This window comes from Chrysochloris asiatica, unplaced genomic scaffold (genome assembly GCF_000296735.1).
Source record: "Chrysochloris asiatica unplaced genomic scaffold, ChrAsi1.0 scaffold00361, whole genome shotgun sequence".
Classification (NCBI taxonomy): domain Eukaryota; kingdom Metazoa; phylum Chordata; class Mammalia; order Afrosoricida; family Chrysochloridae; genus Chrysochloris; species Chrysochloris asiatica.
The window spans coordinates 2,091,415-2,104,018 of record NW_006408879.1 but is presented as its reverse complement, the minus strand read 5'-3'; the positions used below and the strand labels follow the sequence as shown (position 1 = coordinate 2,104,018).

General features: G+C 53.8%; 1 protein-coding gene across 1 annotated transcript in view; it reads right to left on the bottom strand.

Moving 5' to 3' along the window:
• Positions 1-75: 75 nt before the first annotated feature.
• Positions 76-12,604, bottom strand: part of FAM120B (family with sequence similarity 120B) — a 63,584-nt gene continuing 51,055 nt past the window's right edge. The window contains exons 8-14 of the mRNA XM_006876186.1: positions 11,616-11,724; positions 9,659-9,751; positions 6,202-6,253; positions 3,757-3,820; positions 905-1,401; positions 345-680; positions 76-217 (exon numbers count right to left, since the gene is read on the bottom strand). Of these exons, the coding sequence (XP_006876248.1) occupies positions 76-217; positions 345-680; positions 905-1,401; positions 3,757-3,820; positions 6,202-6,253; positions 9,659-9,751; positions 11,616-11,724 (1,293 nt within the window). The remainder of the gene's footprint in view (positions 218-344; positions 681-904; positions 1,402-3,756; positions 3,821-6,201; positions 6,254-9,658; positions 9,752-11,615; positions 11,725-12,604) is intronic.

Below are 12,604 nucleotides of genomic sequence, written 5' to 3'. Positions count from 1 at the left end.
AAAGCCAAGTGCGTTTCTCCGTGGCGGCGATAAAATGCGCAGGAACAAGAGGGCCTCGTGTTTGTGGACCCTTCCTCAAGTTCTGAAGTGATGTGGGTCGTGAGTGTCCGGGGGAATCTGAGGGCCGGTCACCCGGCGTCGCTGGCATTTGGCGTGGGTCCAGGTTAGGACGTGCACACTGTGTCTACCATGGCCCTGGAAAGTGGAGACAGGGAACCTGCAGAGAAACAGGACCCAGGCCTCTTGACCCCGACTTCCAGGTCTGGCTGGGGTAGAGATGAGGGCTACCCCGTGCCGTGCGCGGACCCTCCACCCCACAGCTCCCTAGGGTTTAGCTTTCTCACCTAGAGGCGGCGGTTTGGAGTTCGGCGCTGCTTCTGTGAGCCCCTCCGCCGCCCAGGGCCCTCCCGGTGCGCGCGCACGTTCCCAGCCGGCTGGGCAGCCGCCGCTCGTTAATAATGGCCCGTTTGTTCCCAGCCGGCCAGCTGTGCAGAACAGCACGAGACACAGATGTTCCACGCCCGGAGCCGCCCGGCCAGCTGGTGATCTGCCGGCGCCCAGCCGGCCGATGGAGGTGGAAGACCCGCTGGGCAGACGGACCGAGGGACAGAGACTCTCGGTCACTCTGAGTCGTCGGCTCGACGCCCAGTAGAGGCACCGGGAGCGCTGGGGTCCGGGTACTGGACCCGGGACAGGCGCATGGGGGAAGGGTACAACGCGAGGGAAGGACCGGGGGTAGAGGGGTGAATCAGGTGGGGGTTAGGAAGAACCTGGGGGGTAGAGAGGACCAGTACAAGGCAGGGTCGGGGGCGCCGGGGATGAGTGGGCCCAGGGGAGGACAAGAGCACGGGAAAGACAGGGGCTGAGAGCCCATTCCAGAGCAGGACGCGGAAGCTGAATTTACTGTGTGCGCTCGCCACCCGTTGCCATGACGACCGGGACTCTGGGCCGCCGAAACAGATGGCGAGTGAGCAACAGGCAGCATATGTCCCCGCGCGCTGGCGCGAGCACAGATGGACGGTGGGCAGGAGGCGGGCGCGCAACACGCCATTTCCTTCCCGTGGGGCGCGTCCTCGCCGCGGAGATCAGCAGCCGCAAGGACCCGACTGCGCCCGGCTGAGTCCCCTCGCGGACGGACCCAGGGACAATCTGTCTTCCCCATGCACACTGGCGTGGCAGCGGAGCTCGGGGAGCGCTACCTGCTGCGGCGGTGGCGGCGAGGGCGTGCCAATCGGAAACACCCGGGATATGCACGCGGTCTCTCGTGATGATGGCCTTGGTCCGGGCGAAGGCATCGCAGCCCCGGGTTCTAGGGACGTGTCCACCTGTGGCCTGTGTAGTCCATGAGTAGCTAGCTCTCACCTTCGTGGTGAGCACGCAGCAGGCAATGCAGTACTGAGGCTGTGCCCGCAGGTGGCCCGCATTCTAGCCACTGCCCTCGAGGTAGAGAGCGTGGCTAGCAGTCAGGCGACCCCTCCTCCTAGCTCAGCCCACTCTTGTCCAGTCTCAGTGGACCTTTGCTGAAGCTAGAAGCCCCCTCAAATAGATTCTCCTTGAAGCAAATCAGGTTACAACCCAGAGGCCGCCTTGGAGGGCCTGAAGTACAAACTGTTTAGAACAAGCATGTCAGCTAGCACTCACAGCTCAGTGTTGTCAGGCTGTTTATGGTCTGACTACCACCATCTCAGCTGTCCAGTGGGACTTGAGGACAATGATCCCTACCATGCTCACACCCTGGCACTTGAGAACAGAACTGAGCTGCTCCAAGGAACAAGGCGGACTGGCATAACGTCAGGCCCCTGAGCAGCAGTGCGCTACAAGTTTCACTGTTCCTGATTTTAAACACATGCTATGTGCTTTGGGAAATGCACCACACAGCAAAGTCGCTTTGAACTCTTAGGTCGACACTGCGGCTCATCAGTCGCTCCTCAGGAAACCCTAGCTATGGGTCAGCACTTCACAATAACACTTGTTTTGGGGGGGAGTCCTGGTGTGGTGCTGCAGGTTAACGTGCTAGACTGTAGTTCAAACTCACCTGCTCCTTGGAAACTTTATACAGGGTTGCTATGAGTCAGAACCAACTTTTCAGCACTTAGCCACTGGCTTGGGGTAGGAGGGACCTGTAGCTTAAGTGCTACAGGTTAGGAGAGTAAAATGCACGCCAGGCAGGAAGACCGGCAGACAGGGACAGGAGTCAAGGGTCAGAGCTTAGGGAGCCCAGCAAAGATTCCAGCCCCAAGGATCCGACCTCAAGCTGTGGGTGCGGAGGGTCTGAGGGAAGTACTTTTCTGTTGGTTGGGAAGGCAGCATTTTAGTAATGAAGATGCCTTGTGTTCTGGGTTCTCAGTAACTGGCGTTGGGCAGAGCACCTTCTTCCCTGCAGTCACCTCTGCCTCCAGGCCTTTGGAGCAATCAGTTCTCCCCTGCGACTCCAGGTTATTTTAGGAGCCTGGGGTGAGTATGTGGAAGGTGTGTCCTCCCCTACACAGAAACCCCTTCAAAGCACAACTTTCTGATCCCCTTGGGTGTGTGGAGCCCACACTCCCTCCAGGGCATGCAGCCTCCTCCTCAAGGGACAAGATCCCTGCCCCCATCTTTTTTTTGCTTAATGCATCAGAGTCGGCTATTACATAATTTACTGTTTCTAAATGGGAAAAAAGTAGCATGGCAGCATATGTACAAACGGGACATGGACTCCTCCCCTAAATGTCACACACAGGCATGGTCCCAGCACATGAGCTTATTTCCAGATAGCAGGGTCTGTGATGTTCTTAATTTCAATAATTTGCAATTTATATCCAGACATCCAGGCCTGGGCTAGGAGAAAACCACACACACACACACTCACACACACATACACCCGAGATGTCTCTAGAGGTGAGAACACAGAAATGTACCACCATTGAACATTTCATCAAGATGACAGCGAACTCTCATCCCTGCCCAGCAGGGCACTGGGCTCTCATAGCCACAGCCAAGGGCTGTGGACCCCAGATGGCCTCTCGCCCTCCTCCATTCCTTCAAAGTCCATCCAGGCTGTAAGACCTGAAAGGTGGAGTCTGTGGGCTCACTGGATGCTCAGTAGGACAGAGCAGCATCCCAGGTGATTAGACACGGACTTCAGAGGCTATGTAGCAACACAAAGACACACCTCACCTCGTACTCTTGTGACTGTGAACAGGAACAACCTGAGTCCCTGCCGCCCCCCTGGGGGATGTGGTATGGCCTCAGGGCACAGACTGGCCTCTTGTCAGAGTCTGCCTGACACCCAGGGCTATGTGTACTGCTGCACACATGAAGAGTAGATGTTCTTTCTCCAAATTCTTCTGTGGTGATCAGGAAACAAGCCTGGTTTCTTTCTCGGTGAGGGTGTGGGAGACAGGTGGCACCTCTGTTCTCCATGGCCCCTGGAGGGTGGAGAGCCCAGGTTTCTGGCCCTCCTCTCCCCACTCAGTTCCAACCCAATCACTGCTCTTGAGACTGCCCTATGGGAGCAGCCCTCGATCACACACCTCTGCATCCTGAATATTACTGGGTCCCAAAACATCTTGGACGGAGAGCTGTAGTTCAGAACCTTACTCGGACATAAACACATTTAGGCAATATCAGGGTGTCATGGGTCACTTCATCCACCACACAGCATTCACTTTGGTCCAAAGGAACTACCTTTAAAGAAAGCCAAGATGAGCACATTCCTGGTCAGTGCAGCAGACTGACCAGAGGACAGGCTGGAAACCATACCATTCACTCACTCACCTGTTGGAAACAGTCCACTGACCACTTTTCAACAGGAATCTGAACAGGCACCCAGAGGATGTGCCTGGGGCACCCACACACTTTAGGGACTGTGTCCACCAGAGAGTCTGCTGTGCAAATTGAACTACTCACATGAACACGATGTGCTGTTCACACACATGATGTACTGAGCATGTGTGATGTACTACTCAGACATGGAGTGTGTGGTTCATACACACACTGTACACATGTAGTGTACTGCTCACACACACAGTGCACTGTTCATACACAAACACACTGACCACACATGTGAGATGCTAGTCACATGTTACACATAACACACATGCACACGTTTCAGATATGTGGTGTACACACACACGAGGTACTGCTCACACACAGGATGTGTTGTTTGTATACATATGTGTTGGACTATGCTGTTCATAAGGCAATATACTGCTCACACACATGATGTACTGCTTCACACATGGAGTGTGCTCAAGGGCAGTGGTCAGGGGAGAGGCACATGGAAGGACAAGCTCTTTGCTTCTGGATTCTTTCTTTGAAAGGCCTCTTCCTCCTCTGCATCCACAGGCCTGTGCACGACAACCACCCAACGACTGTGGGAACAGCGGCAGCAGCAGCAGGGACTGACGGAGTCCATGCTGCACCCCATATGGCATCTCAGGACATGTCTCCTGCTGACGTCCCATCTCTGCTGGGGGCTGGCTGGGGGACACTCCCGTCTGTACAGGCCTCTGCTGCTCCCAGCCCCTGTGGATCATTTGGACCACCTGGAAGAGAACAAGCCTGTGAGGCTCCAAGACAGTGGACCAGATTCATCCCCTCCCCTCCACACTGATGGGAAGGTGTTGGGTTGTGATGTGGGTGATGTAAGGGAGAGCCAGGGCTTGTGCATGGGACACTGGAGTGAGGGAGATGGGGCGCATTTATAGGGAGTTTATAAGGGAGACTTGAAGACCTACGGGGGAATTTGACGATGTTAGATCCTAACCGATTCGAGAATATGCAGAGAGGTGTCACTACCACTTGCCGCTCAGCTGGAACCTGAAGCCTCATCTTAGGCCTCTGCAGTGAGCTGTGTGGACCTAACCTCAGTGCCCGGGAGGCACCACTCCTGTTCCCTGATCTCTGTCCGCCCTAGGAGGGTACCATTGTGACGGCATATACACAAACACACACGACACGCAGGCACACAATATACAGACTATCAGTGTGGTCACGACAAAATGGGGATGGTTCCCTCACTTCAGACATACACACACTTGTACGCACATATACACGTACGCAGATACTTGTATATATGCACACACGTGCTCATACATGCACATTCATATGTGCACACACATACTCTACATGTAGGCATACTGGGTTGATATATAAAATGTTATTTCTGTGGTTTATGGGGAGCTCTGGTGGCTCTGTAGGATACGGTCAGCAGTTCAAACCCAACAGTCGTTCTGTGGGAGAAAGAGGAGGCTTTCTGCTCCCGTAAAGATTTACAGCTTCAGAAACCTTATACAGAGTTGTTATGAATCATGACTAACAACATAATACTGTAACCAAACTGAAAATCACAACTCAAAATTCCTCCTTAGATCTGTGGAGCCTGGAGAGGTTGGTGTCTTGGGATAGAGACACCCCAGGACTAGGACTGGTGTTGGTGCGCTCACACCCATGCATTGCCTGTAAGATCCTTCTCACTGTGGCTGAGTGTGGGGCAAGGCAGACACAGCTATCCCACAGACCCACGGGGTGGGTTCCTGCTGTTCAGTGCTGACAATAGTCTTTTTATAGCAATGGGGAAAACCAAAACAAACCCCACTGCCACCGAGTACATTGCATTGTTGTTAGGGACCGTCCAGTCGGCTCTGACTCACAGTGACCCTGTGCCCAACGGGCTCTGCCCTCACGACTGTTAGGTTTGAACCCACTGCTGCCTCCATGACCTTAATCATCTCATTGGGGGTCTTCCTCTTTCTCACAGACCCTCCACTTTACCAAGCATGATGTCCCTCTCTTCAGGGATTGGTCCCTTCTGACAACATGTCCAAAATACGAGAGACTCCAACTCCCAGCGACCCTACGTAGGGTTTCCAAGACTGCCGTCTTGTCCACAGCAGACACACTTGGTACCTTGCTGATGCCAATTCTTTTAAATCATTTCTGTCATATCTTAACACATGACAAGGCTGTAGCCTAACTAAGCAACTTAAAATTTATTCTCAAAACAGAGCCTAAGAATCCTTGGCATCTCCTCAGACTCTCACAAGGCTCATTTAGCAAAATGAACCCTAGAAGAGGTGACGTGTGCAGTACCACCACCTTCATTTGTGAAGTGTGCACATCCCTGGGTAGGTGGGCCTGGCTCAGGCTGACTTGGAACACACCAGTCCTGAAGTCACTTTCGTCTCTGATGGAGCTGGAGGCACGAGGGGAAGTACTTACCCGGAGCTCGACGAGTATCTTCGGCGCTGAGCATGCTCGTACTGTCGGCTCCCTGGGGCCAGATGAGAAACCCAAAAAGCAAGCATTAGGTCTCTAACTATTCCAGCAGGAAACCACTGCCACTTCCTAAGTATTCTTAACAGCAGCAGACTCAGCTATCTGTGAGGACAGAATGTTCCTGTGTTCAGTACACCCATGGTCAAGATGTTGTCCTCTACAGATTCCATCAAGGTGGGATCACCACCCTCCAGGACAGTATCCTTCCTCTCCACAGTCCAAGTTCCAGGACCCTGTAGACACAGCAACACCCCCACACAACACAACACCGTGCCATGCAGGGATTCCCTTGGCCGAACCCAGGGCTAAGAGAATGCCCAGCTGACAAACCTGGAAACTGAATCCCCACAAAGCTCTCCTGGCTCGTTTTCTCTGGGGTTGCTTTGAGTGCTCTCCTTGGCTCATCATCCACCTGCTTTCATGCATCCCGCCAAGGCCCCCTGATTCCCATACCTCACACCTCCAGCAAAGAAGGTGCAAGATGGGCAAAAGGAGGCATTTGTTTCAAGCAGACACCAAATGTGCTCCAGATGCCAGCATCAGAAGGGGTTTACAACAGCTGGGCCTCCTGACACCTGGGGGGTGAGAAAGTGAGGACTGTGGAATGTCACACATCCTTCCGGCACCAGCTGCTGCCCTTTGTTCTCCAAGAGGTTCTCAGGGCTCCCCCCACCTAGGCCAGGTGAGGCTCACATCTCCTCCTCAGTCACAGATGGGGGGACCCTGGGCCAGGGAGGCCTGCTGCCTTCTGCGACCCCAACACCCAACTCTCCCCACTCTGGCCAGGTGGGGTCAGTTAGCTCCAGGGCTTCTAGCTTTTGAGCAATTGTGAGGTTTTTCACTAGCACCAACAATTTCCCCCGTTAACTATGTCCTGGAAATAGCAACTGCTTTCTTCGGGCTCCTTTTACATCACCAGGAAGCAGCAGGAGGAGGCCAAGGCAGCCCACACCTTTGGGGACCATCAATCCAGTGACAGCATCAAAGCCTGAGGGTGCAGTAGGAATTCAGTCCTCATCAACCCTCAAACTCACTATTTCAATTGCTGGCTTTGAACCTCCCTTGTGAGGCAAAACGCAAAACGGCTTGTAGCTTATCTTGCAGGACACTTGATTTCTGCCCCCCTCCATGCAGAAACTCCTGTCAACACTGATCCAACCCTAACATCTAATTTCCCCTGACTCTGAGGGCTGCCCCCTTCACATGACTAACGTTACCCACCCAACAGAGGGGCTTCCTTCCAACTCAGAGCCCTACCCATCACGGGCGAGGCCTTCTGCAGTCTGTTCTAGCTCCAACTGATGAAGGCTGTAGACTTTTACTGCTTCTGAAAGACCAGAACACACTTTTCCAGTCTTGCTCCCAAGTCTGACAGACATTCTTACAAGGTGGTCATGAAGTGGGAATGTGGTCGCTGTGTAAAATAAGCACTTGGCTGTGGATCACAAGCTCGGAGGTTTGAACACCAGTCACTCCGCAGGAGAAAGATGAGCCTTTCAGCTCCTGCAGATTGAAAGCTTCGGAAACCCTACACAGGGTCCCAGTGATTCGGAACTGACTCCATGGCACTCAACAATACCTAAAATGAGAAGGTTTTTCTACAACAGGTAAGAGGTTGCTGAGTGCTATGGAACCAGTTCTGATTCAGAGCGAACCTGTATAGGGTTTCCAAAGAGCAGCTGGTAGGTTGGAACCCCTGATCTTGTAGTTAGCAGTCCAATGCTTATCCTATGGTCACACCACCACCACGAGTCCAACACACAGGAGGAAAGGGTCAGAATTCTTTGGTGTTAGTTTCCTGGAGAACGGCTTCCCTCTCACATGTTAACTCTCCAGTCTCCCAGAAATGCTTTTATTTAATAAGGACCGTGGCTCAAACTCACCAGCTGCAACTTGGAAACCCAATACAGCACCACTATGGGTCAGAACCAATTCGACATACTTAACAACGAAGCAAAAAAGCAAACCTCTCTCTGCACAATTCACTCACTAGCCTGCACTCTGCCTAGAAGCTGTAGGTTTTTGTGTGGCTTACAAATCCAGTCGCCAGCCCCACAGCACTCCTGTGAATGCACACCACTGCCGTCTGCTTCTGTGTACCACAAAGGCATCCTCACGCCTTCCGGTCTAGAAGAGAACCAAATGCAGTTGTCTGGCTTTTCAGCCACACGTGTAAGCCATGTCCTAAACAATCCCTGTCAGCAGTGAGATGTGCCGTGATTTGTAGCTATCGAATGCAGCAAATCCCAGGAGATCCTGGGGAACTGTGGCAAGCATGGATGAACATACCAATGAATGCAACTCCCCAGTCAACCAAAACCATCTCGCGCCAAGCACGGCAAACATGTCCAAGTCTGTAAGATGTGAAGCATGAGGAACAGCACACGGGAACCTGTGGACCTGCCTTCATACATGGAGGTACTGGCCCATCGAGCTCCCCCACCCCCTTACCAAGTCCCTATGGTGTGCTACACCACCCGCACCCCACTAAGCAGCAGGGCGATCTCAGGAAGCTGCATGGGGCCTAGCCCTGAGCTGAGGAGGGAGCTCCAGGCACAGGGGCTCACAGAGGGGTCTGTGTGGTGTGAGGAGGCTGTAGGACTAACCACCTGAAGGGCTTGGACAAGGCCAGGAGAAAGCCCTCCAGATGAAAAGAATCGTGAGGGATTGCAGACTGTCTCCTTCATTCTTCATTGTTGTTGCTAAGTGTTGTCGAGTCAGTTTCAACTCATCGAGACCCTGCCCTGTGTACGGTTTCCAAGGAGCCACTGGTGAGTTTGAACTACCCACCTTGCAGTTCAAAGTGACCTTATGGTCGAGTGCTAATCCTACAGCACCACAACAGGACTTTATTAGGTAGTCCTAAATTTCCTCCAACTAGCAAAGAGTAAAAAGGACGCTGAGAAAGCAGGTGCTTTTCTCTATACAGACAGGACAGTGTCAGTAACTCTCAAAGTCTCTGAGGTGATGACCTTCACCCCTAGAATCCCAGTGGTGATGACCTTTACCCCTAGAACCCCTGCAGTGATGACTTTCACCCCTCAGAACCCCTGCAGTGACGACCATCACCCCCAGAACCCCTGAGGTGATGACCTTCACCCTGCGAACACCCTGTGGTAATAGTCTTCAGCCTGCCTGGCTCCTTGGGTCAATCTGACAAGCTGCAGTAACCCACCACGTGAAGAGTGGTCTCGAATGTCTGCAGCATGGTGCCAGCCCCATAGCTTGGCACATTCAGCGCCAGACCACAGTGTCTGCGGAGAGCAGCACGGAGCCGTTTGTTCACCTGGTTCTAAATTTCACATAGACACTTGTCAACTTTCACAGACCACAGTGACATCAGTCCTTCACAGAGCTCAGAAAGTGCTGCGGGTGGGACTGGCGGCTGTCACCGGCTTACCTGGAGCCTGATCCCTCCATGGCTGTCCTGGGCCTGCGCGGCTGTGTCCAGAGCTCGTCCGCTGTGAGCTGGTGCCCTGTCTTGACCACCTCCCTGTGGAACACAAGTCACATGTCAGTTAGCCGTGTCTCACCCTGAGATCGAGCTCCTCAACACCACACACAGGGCCACCCAAGTGGGGTCAGCACTGGGGACAGGACTCCTTGACAGTGCAGACAGGGGCGTCCAAGTGGGATCAGTGGTGAGGCCTGACCTGCACTTGACACTCAGGAGGCCAACATGGACAAGGCCAGGATCTGACTGCCTCTGTCCACCAGCACTGGTCATGGGATCTCACTCTGGGGGCCAAGTTGCTGAAGGGGTCCCCCAGCCCTGACAGACAGGGTCTGTGGGAATGGAAGGTAAAGAGCCACACCTCTTTAGAGCCCAGGTCTGCCAATGTTCAGGGACCACCCAGGACCTGTTCTTCCAGGTGCAGCCTCTGGGGCCAGGCAACACTCTGCTTTGACACCTTCAGCCCTGACTGCAGCATGGAGGGACAGGTACTTCTGGGACTCGGGAAGAGACCCTTCCTGTCTCCACGGCTTTCCCTCACTCGGTAGCAGACAGGGTTAATGCTGCCGCCCCGAGCTGCTGGCCTCACACAGAAGGTGCTGTAGGGCAGGGGCTTGAGGTCAGTCTGCTATTCCATAGAAAGACGGGGGCCACAGTTACAGGGTCAGCATATCATCAGATGAGCTCATGAATTAATAATAAAAAGACAGATGCAGCGATGATTAACAGAATAGGCTGATAAACGAGTTATCCGACTTCATGGATCATCAGAGCACCATCCAATCAATGAGAGACAATTTTCCATCGATCACAGCAATAAACAACTTTTAAAGCACTGCTGAGCCACCAGGAAAGGCTCCTCACCAGGAGGCAGCACCACATTCTGACAATGGAGTCCCACCTGGTCACTGAAGAAAGTCATCTGAAAGAGTTTTATGCACCAGAAGCATAAAAAGTGTTATTATAATTGGAGAAACTGGAAACCATCCAAGAGCTCCGAAATGGGCATGGTTAAGCAAACACAGAGGCCACGCTTCGTTAACACGATGATGCTTGTGCTGTGAGTCCGGAGACGCCTCATGGCACAGGTCTCAGGTGCAGGGCTCAGTGCTGGGCAGACACAGGTAACACCCTAGACACGTACCATGTCCCCATTCATCACCTCAGGTGACTGAACTAAGGCCACTTACATTTTATTTTTTTTTTTTTTTTTCTCATTATCTTCAACTTTTCTAATGACCTGTGTCTAGTAAGCAGTCTGTGCCCTGGTCCTGGCCTGGGGTGTTGAGGGGGGAGACCTGACCAAGATCAGACTCCTGGTCAACCCAATAGCAAGCAGCCCTTCCTTGAAGTCTGCCCCTCTGGAAAAAGCCATGTTCACTTTCTCTCCTAGCTCCAGCACATGATCCTGCACCACGTCACCTGCAGTAACCCCTCCCCACCGCCCACACCCATACACACCATGACCACCTGCCTGGTGTGAGCCTCGTGCTGCGCCCACCTGTGTTAGTGTGACCCCTCCCCCGTTTTGAGCCCACCTGTGTGGGGTGACCCCTCCCCACTCCCCATGCTGAGCCCACCTGTGTAATGTGACCCCTCCCCCCGTTGAGCCCACCTGTGTGGTGTGACCCCTCCCCACTCCCCATGCTGAGTCCACCTGTGTAGTGTGGCTCCTCCCCCTCCCTGTGTTGAGCCCACCTGTGTGGTGTGACCCCTCCCCCTCCCTGTGTTGAGCCCACCTGTGTGGTGTGACCCCTCCCCCCTCCCGTGTTGAGCCCACCTGTGTTGTGACCCCTTCCCCCTCCCCGTGTTGAGCCCACCTGTGTAGTGTGACCCCTCCCCACTCCCTGTGTTGAGCCCACCTGTGTGGTGTGACCCCTCCCCCCTCCCGTGTTGAGCCCACCTGTGTGGTGTGAGCCCCAATGCTGTCGGCTCCCAATGCGTCTGTTCTCTCTCAGGCAGGCCTTGACTACCACCGACTTGAGACTGTGGAACCGCGTCAGCCGGGACCTCTGCAAACATGATGGGAGTCAAGACTGAAGGCCAGGGGTAGCCGGGCACAGAGGACACCGACCTACCACAGGTATGAGGGGAATTCCCGTCGGCACCCTAACTTAAGAAGACACCCTCTGTCCCCACAGGTCGATCACTCCGGCCAGGTCTCATGACACAGCTGCAGACAGCTGAGCCATACTGCCTTCTTTGCAGCCACCCGGCAGCTGCTCTCGTCACCCTGGACCATGGCTGCTTTGCCCATTACCGGGTGACCGTGGCTGTTTCTGGATCCTGACACGTGGGCGTCAGTGAGAGTGTGACGGGCACATGACCACAAGTGTGAAAAGCACATTGTCTTGAGGCCTACAAGCCCTTGCTACACTGTGGTTGCCTTGCTCTTGGCCTGTGGGCACAAAACACATCCTCATGGACGGGCTCAAAGCCGTTTGAGAATCTTCCTGGAATCATGCCACGATTGATTACCAGCCAACACCCCTGAACTGGCTGCTTTCAGGGACTCCCTAAAAATCATAACCACCCAGATTAAGGGTCCCCCTCTGGAAGGAGAATTAGCTTTTCAATGGAGAAAAGTATTTTAAAACTTGGGAAATTGGAGCTGTGCCAGACTGGGTGGGAGTCTATCGACATGCGGGGCTCTGGAGAGACACAGTTCTGGTGGCATCGTGTAGCCATCAAAGACTGGCAAGCATGTGTCTGTCTACAGGAGTCACGAGGACAAAGCAGGTCTGGGGAGGTGCTCACAGGGGTCCAGCAGAGGATTCTTGGTTTTCATGTGCGCCTGAGCCACCAGCTTTTAACCCGTGACCACACCTGTGTCTACCTGCTGTGACTGTGCCCCACGGCTGGGACTATGTCTGACAGTTGTGACCGTGTCTG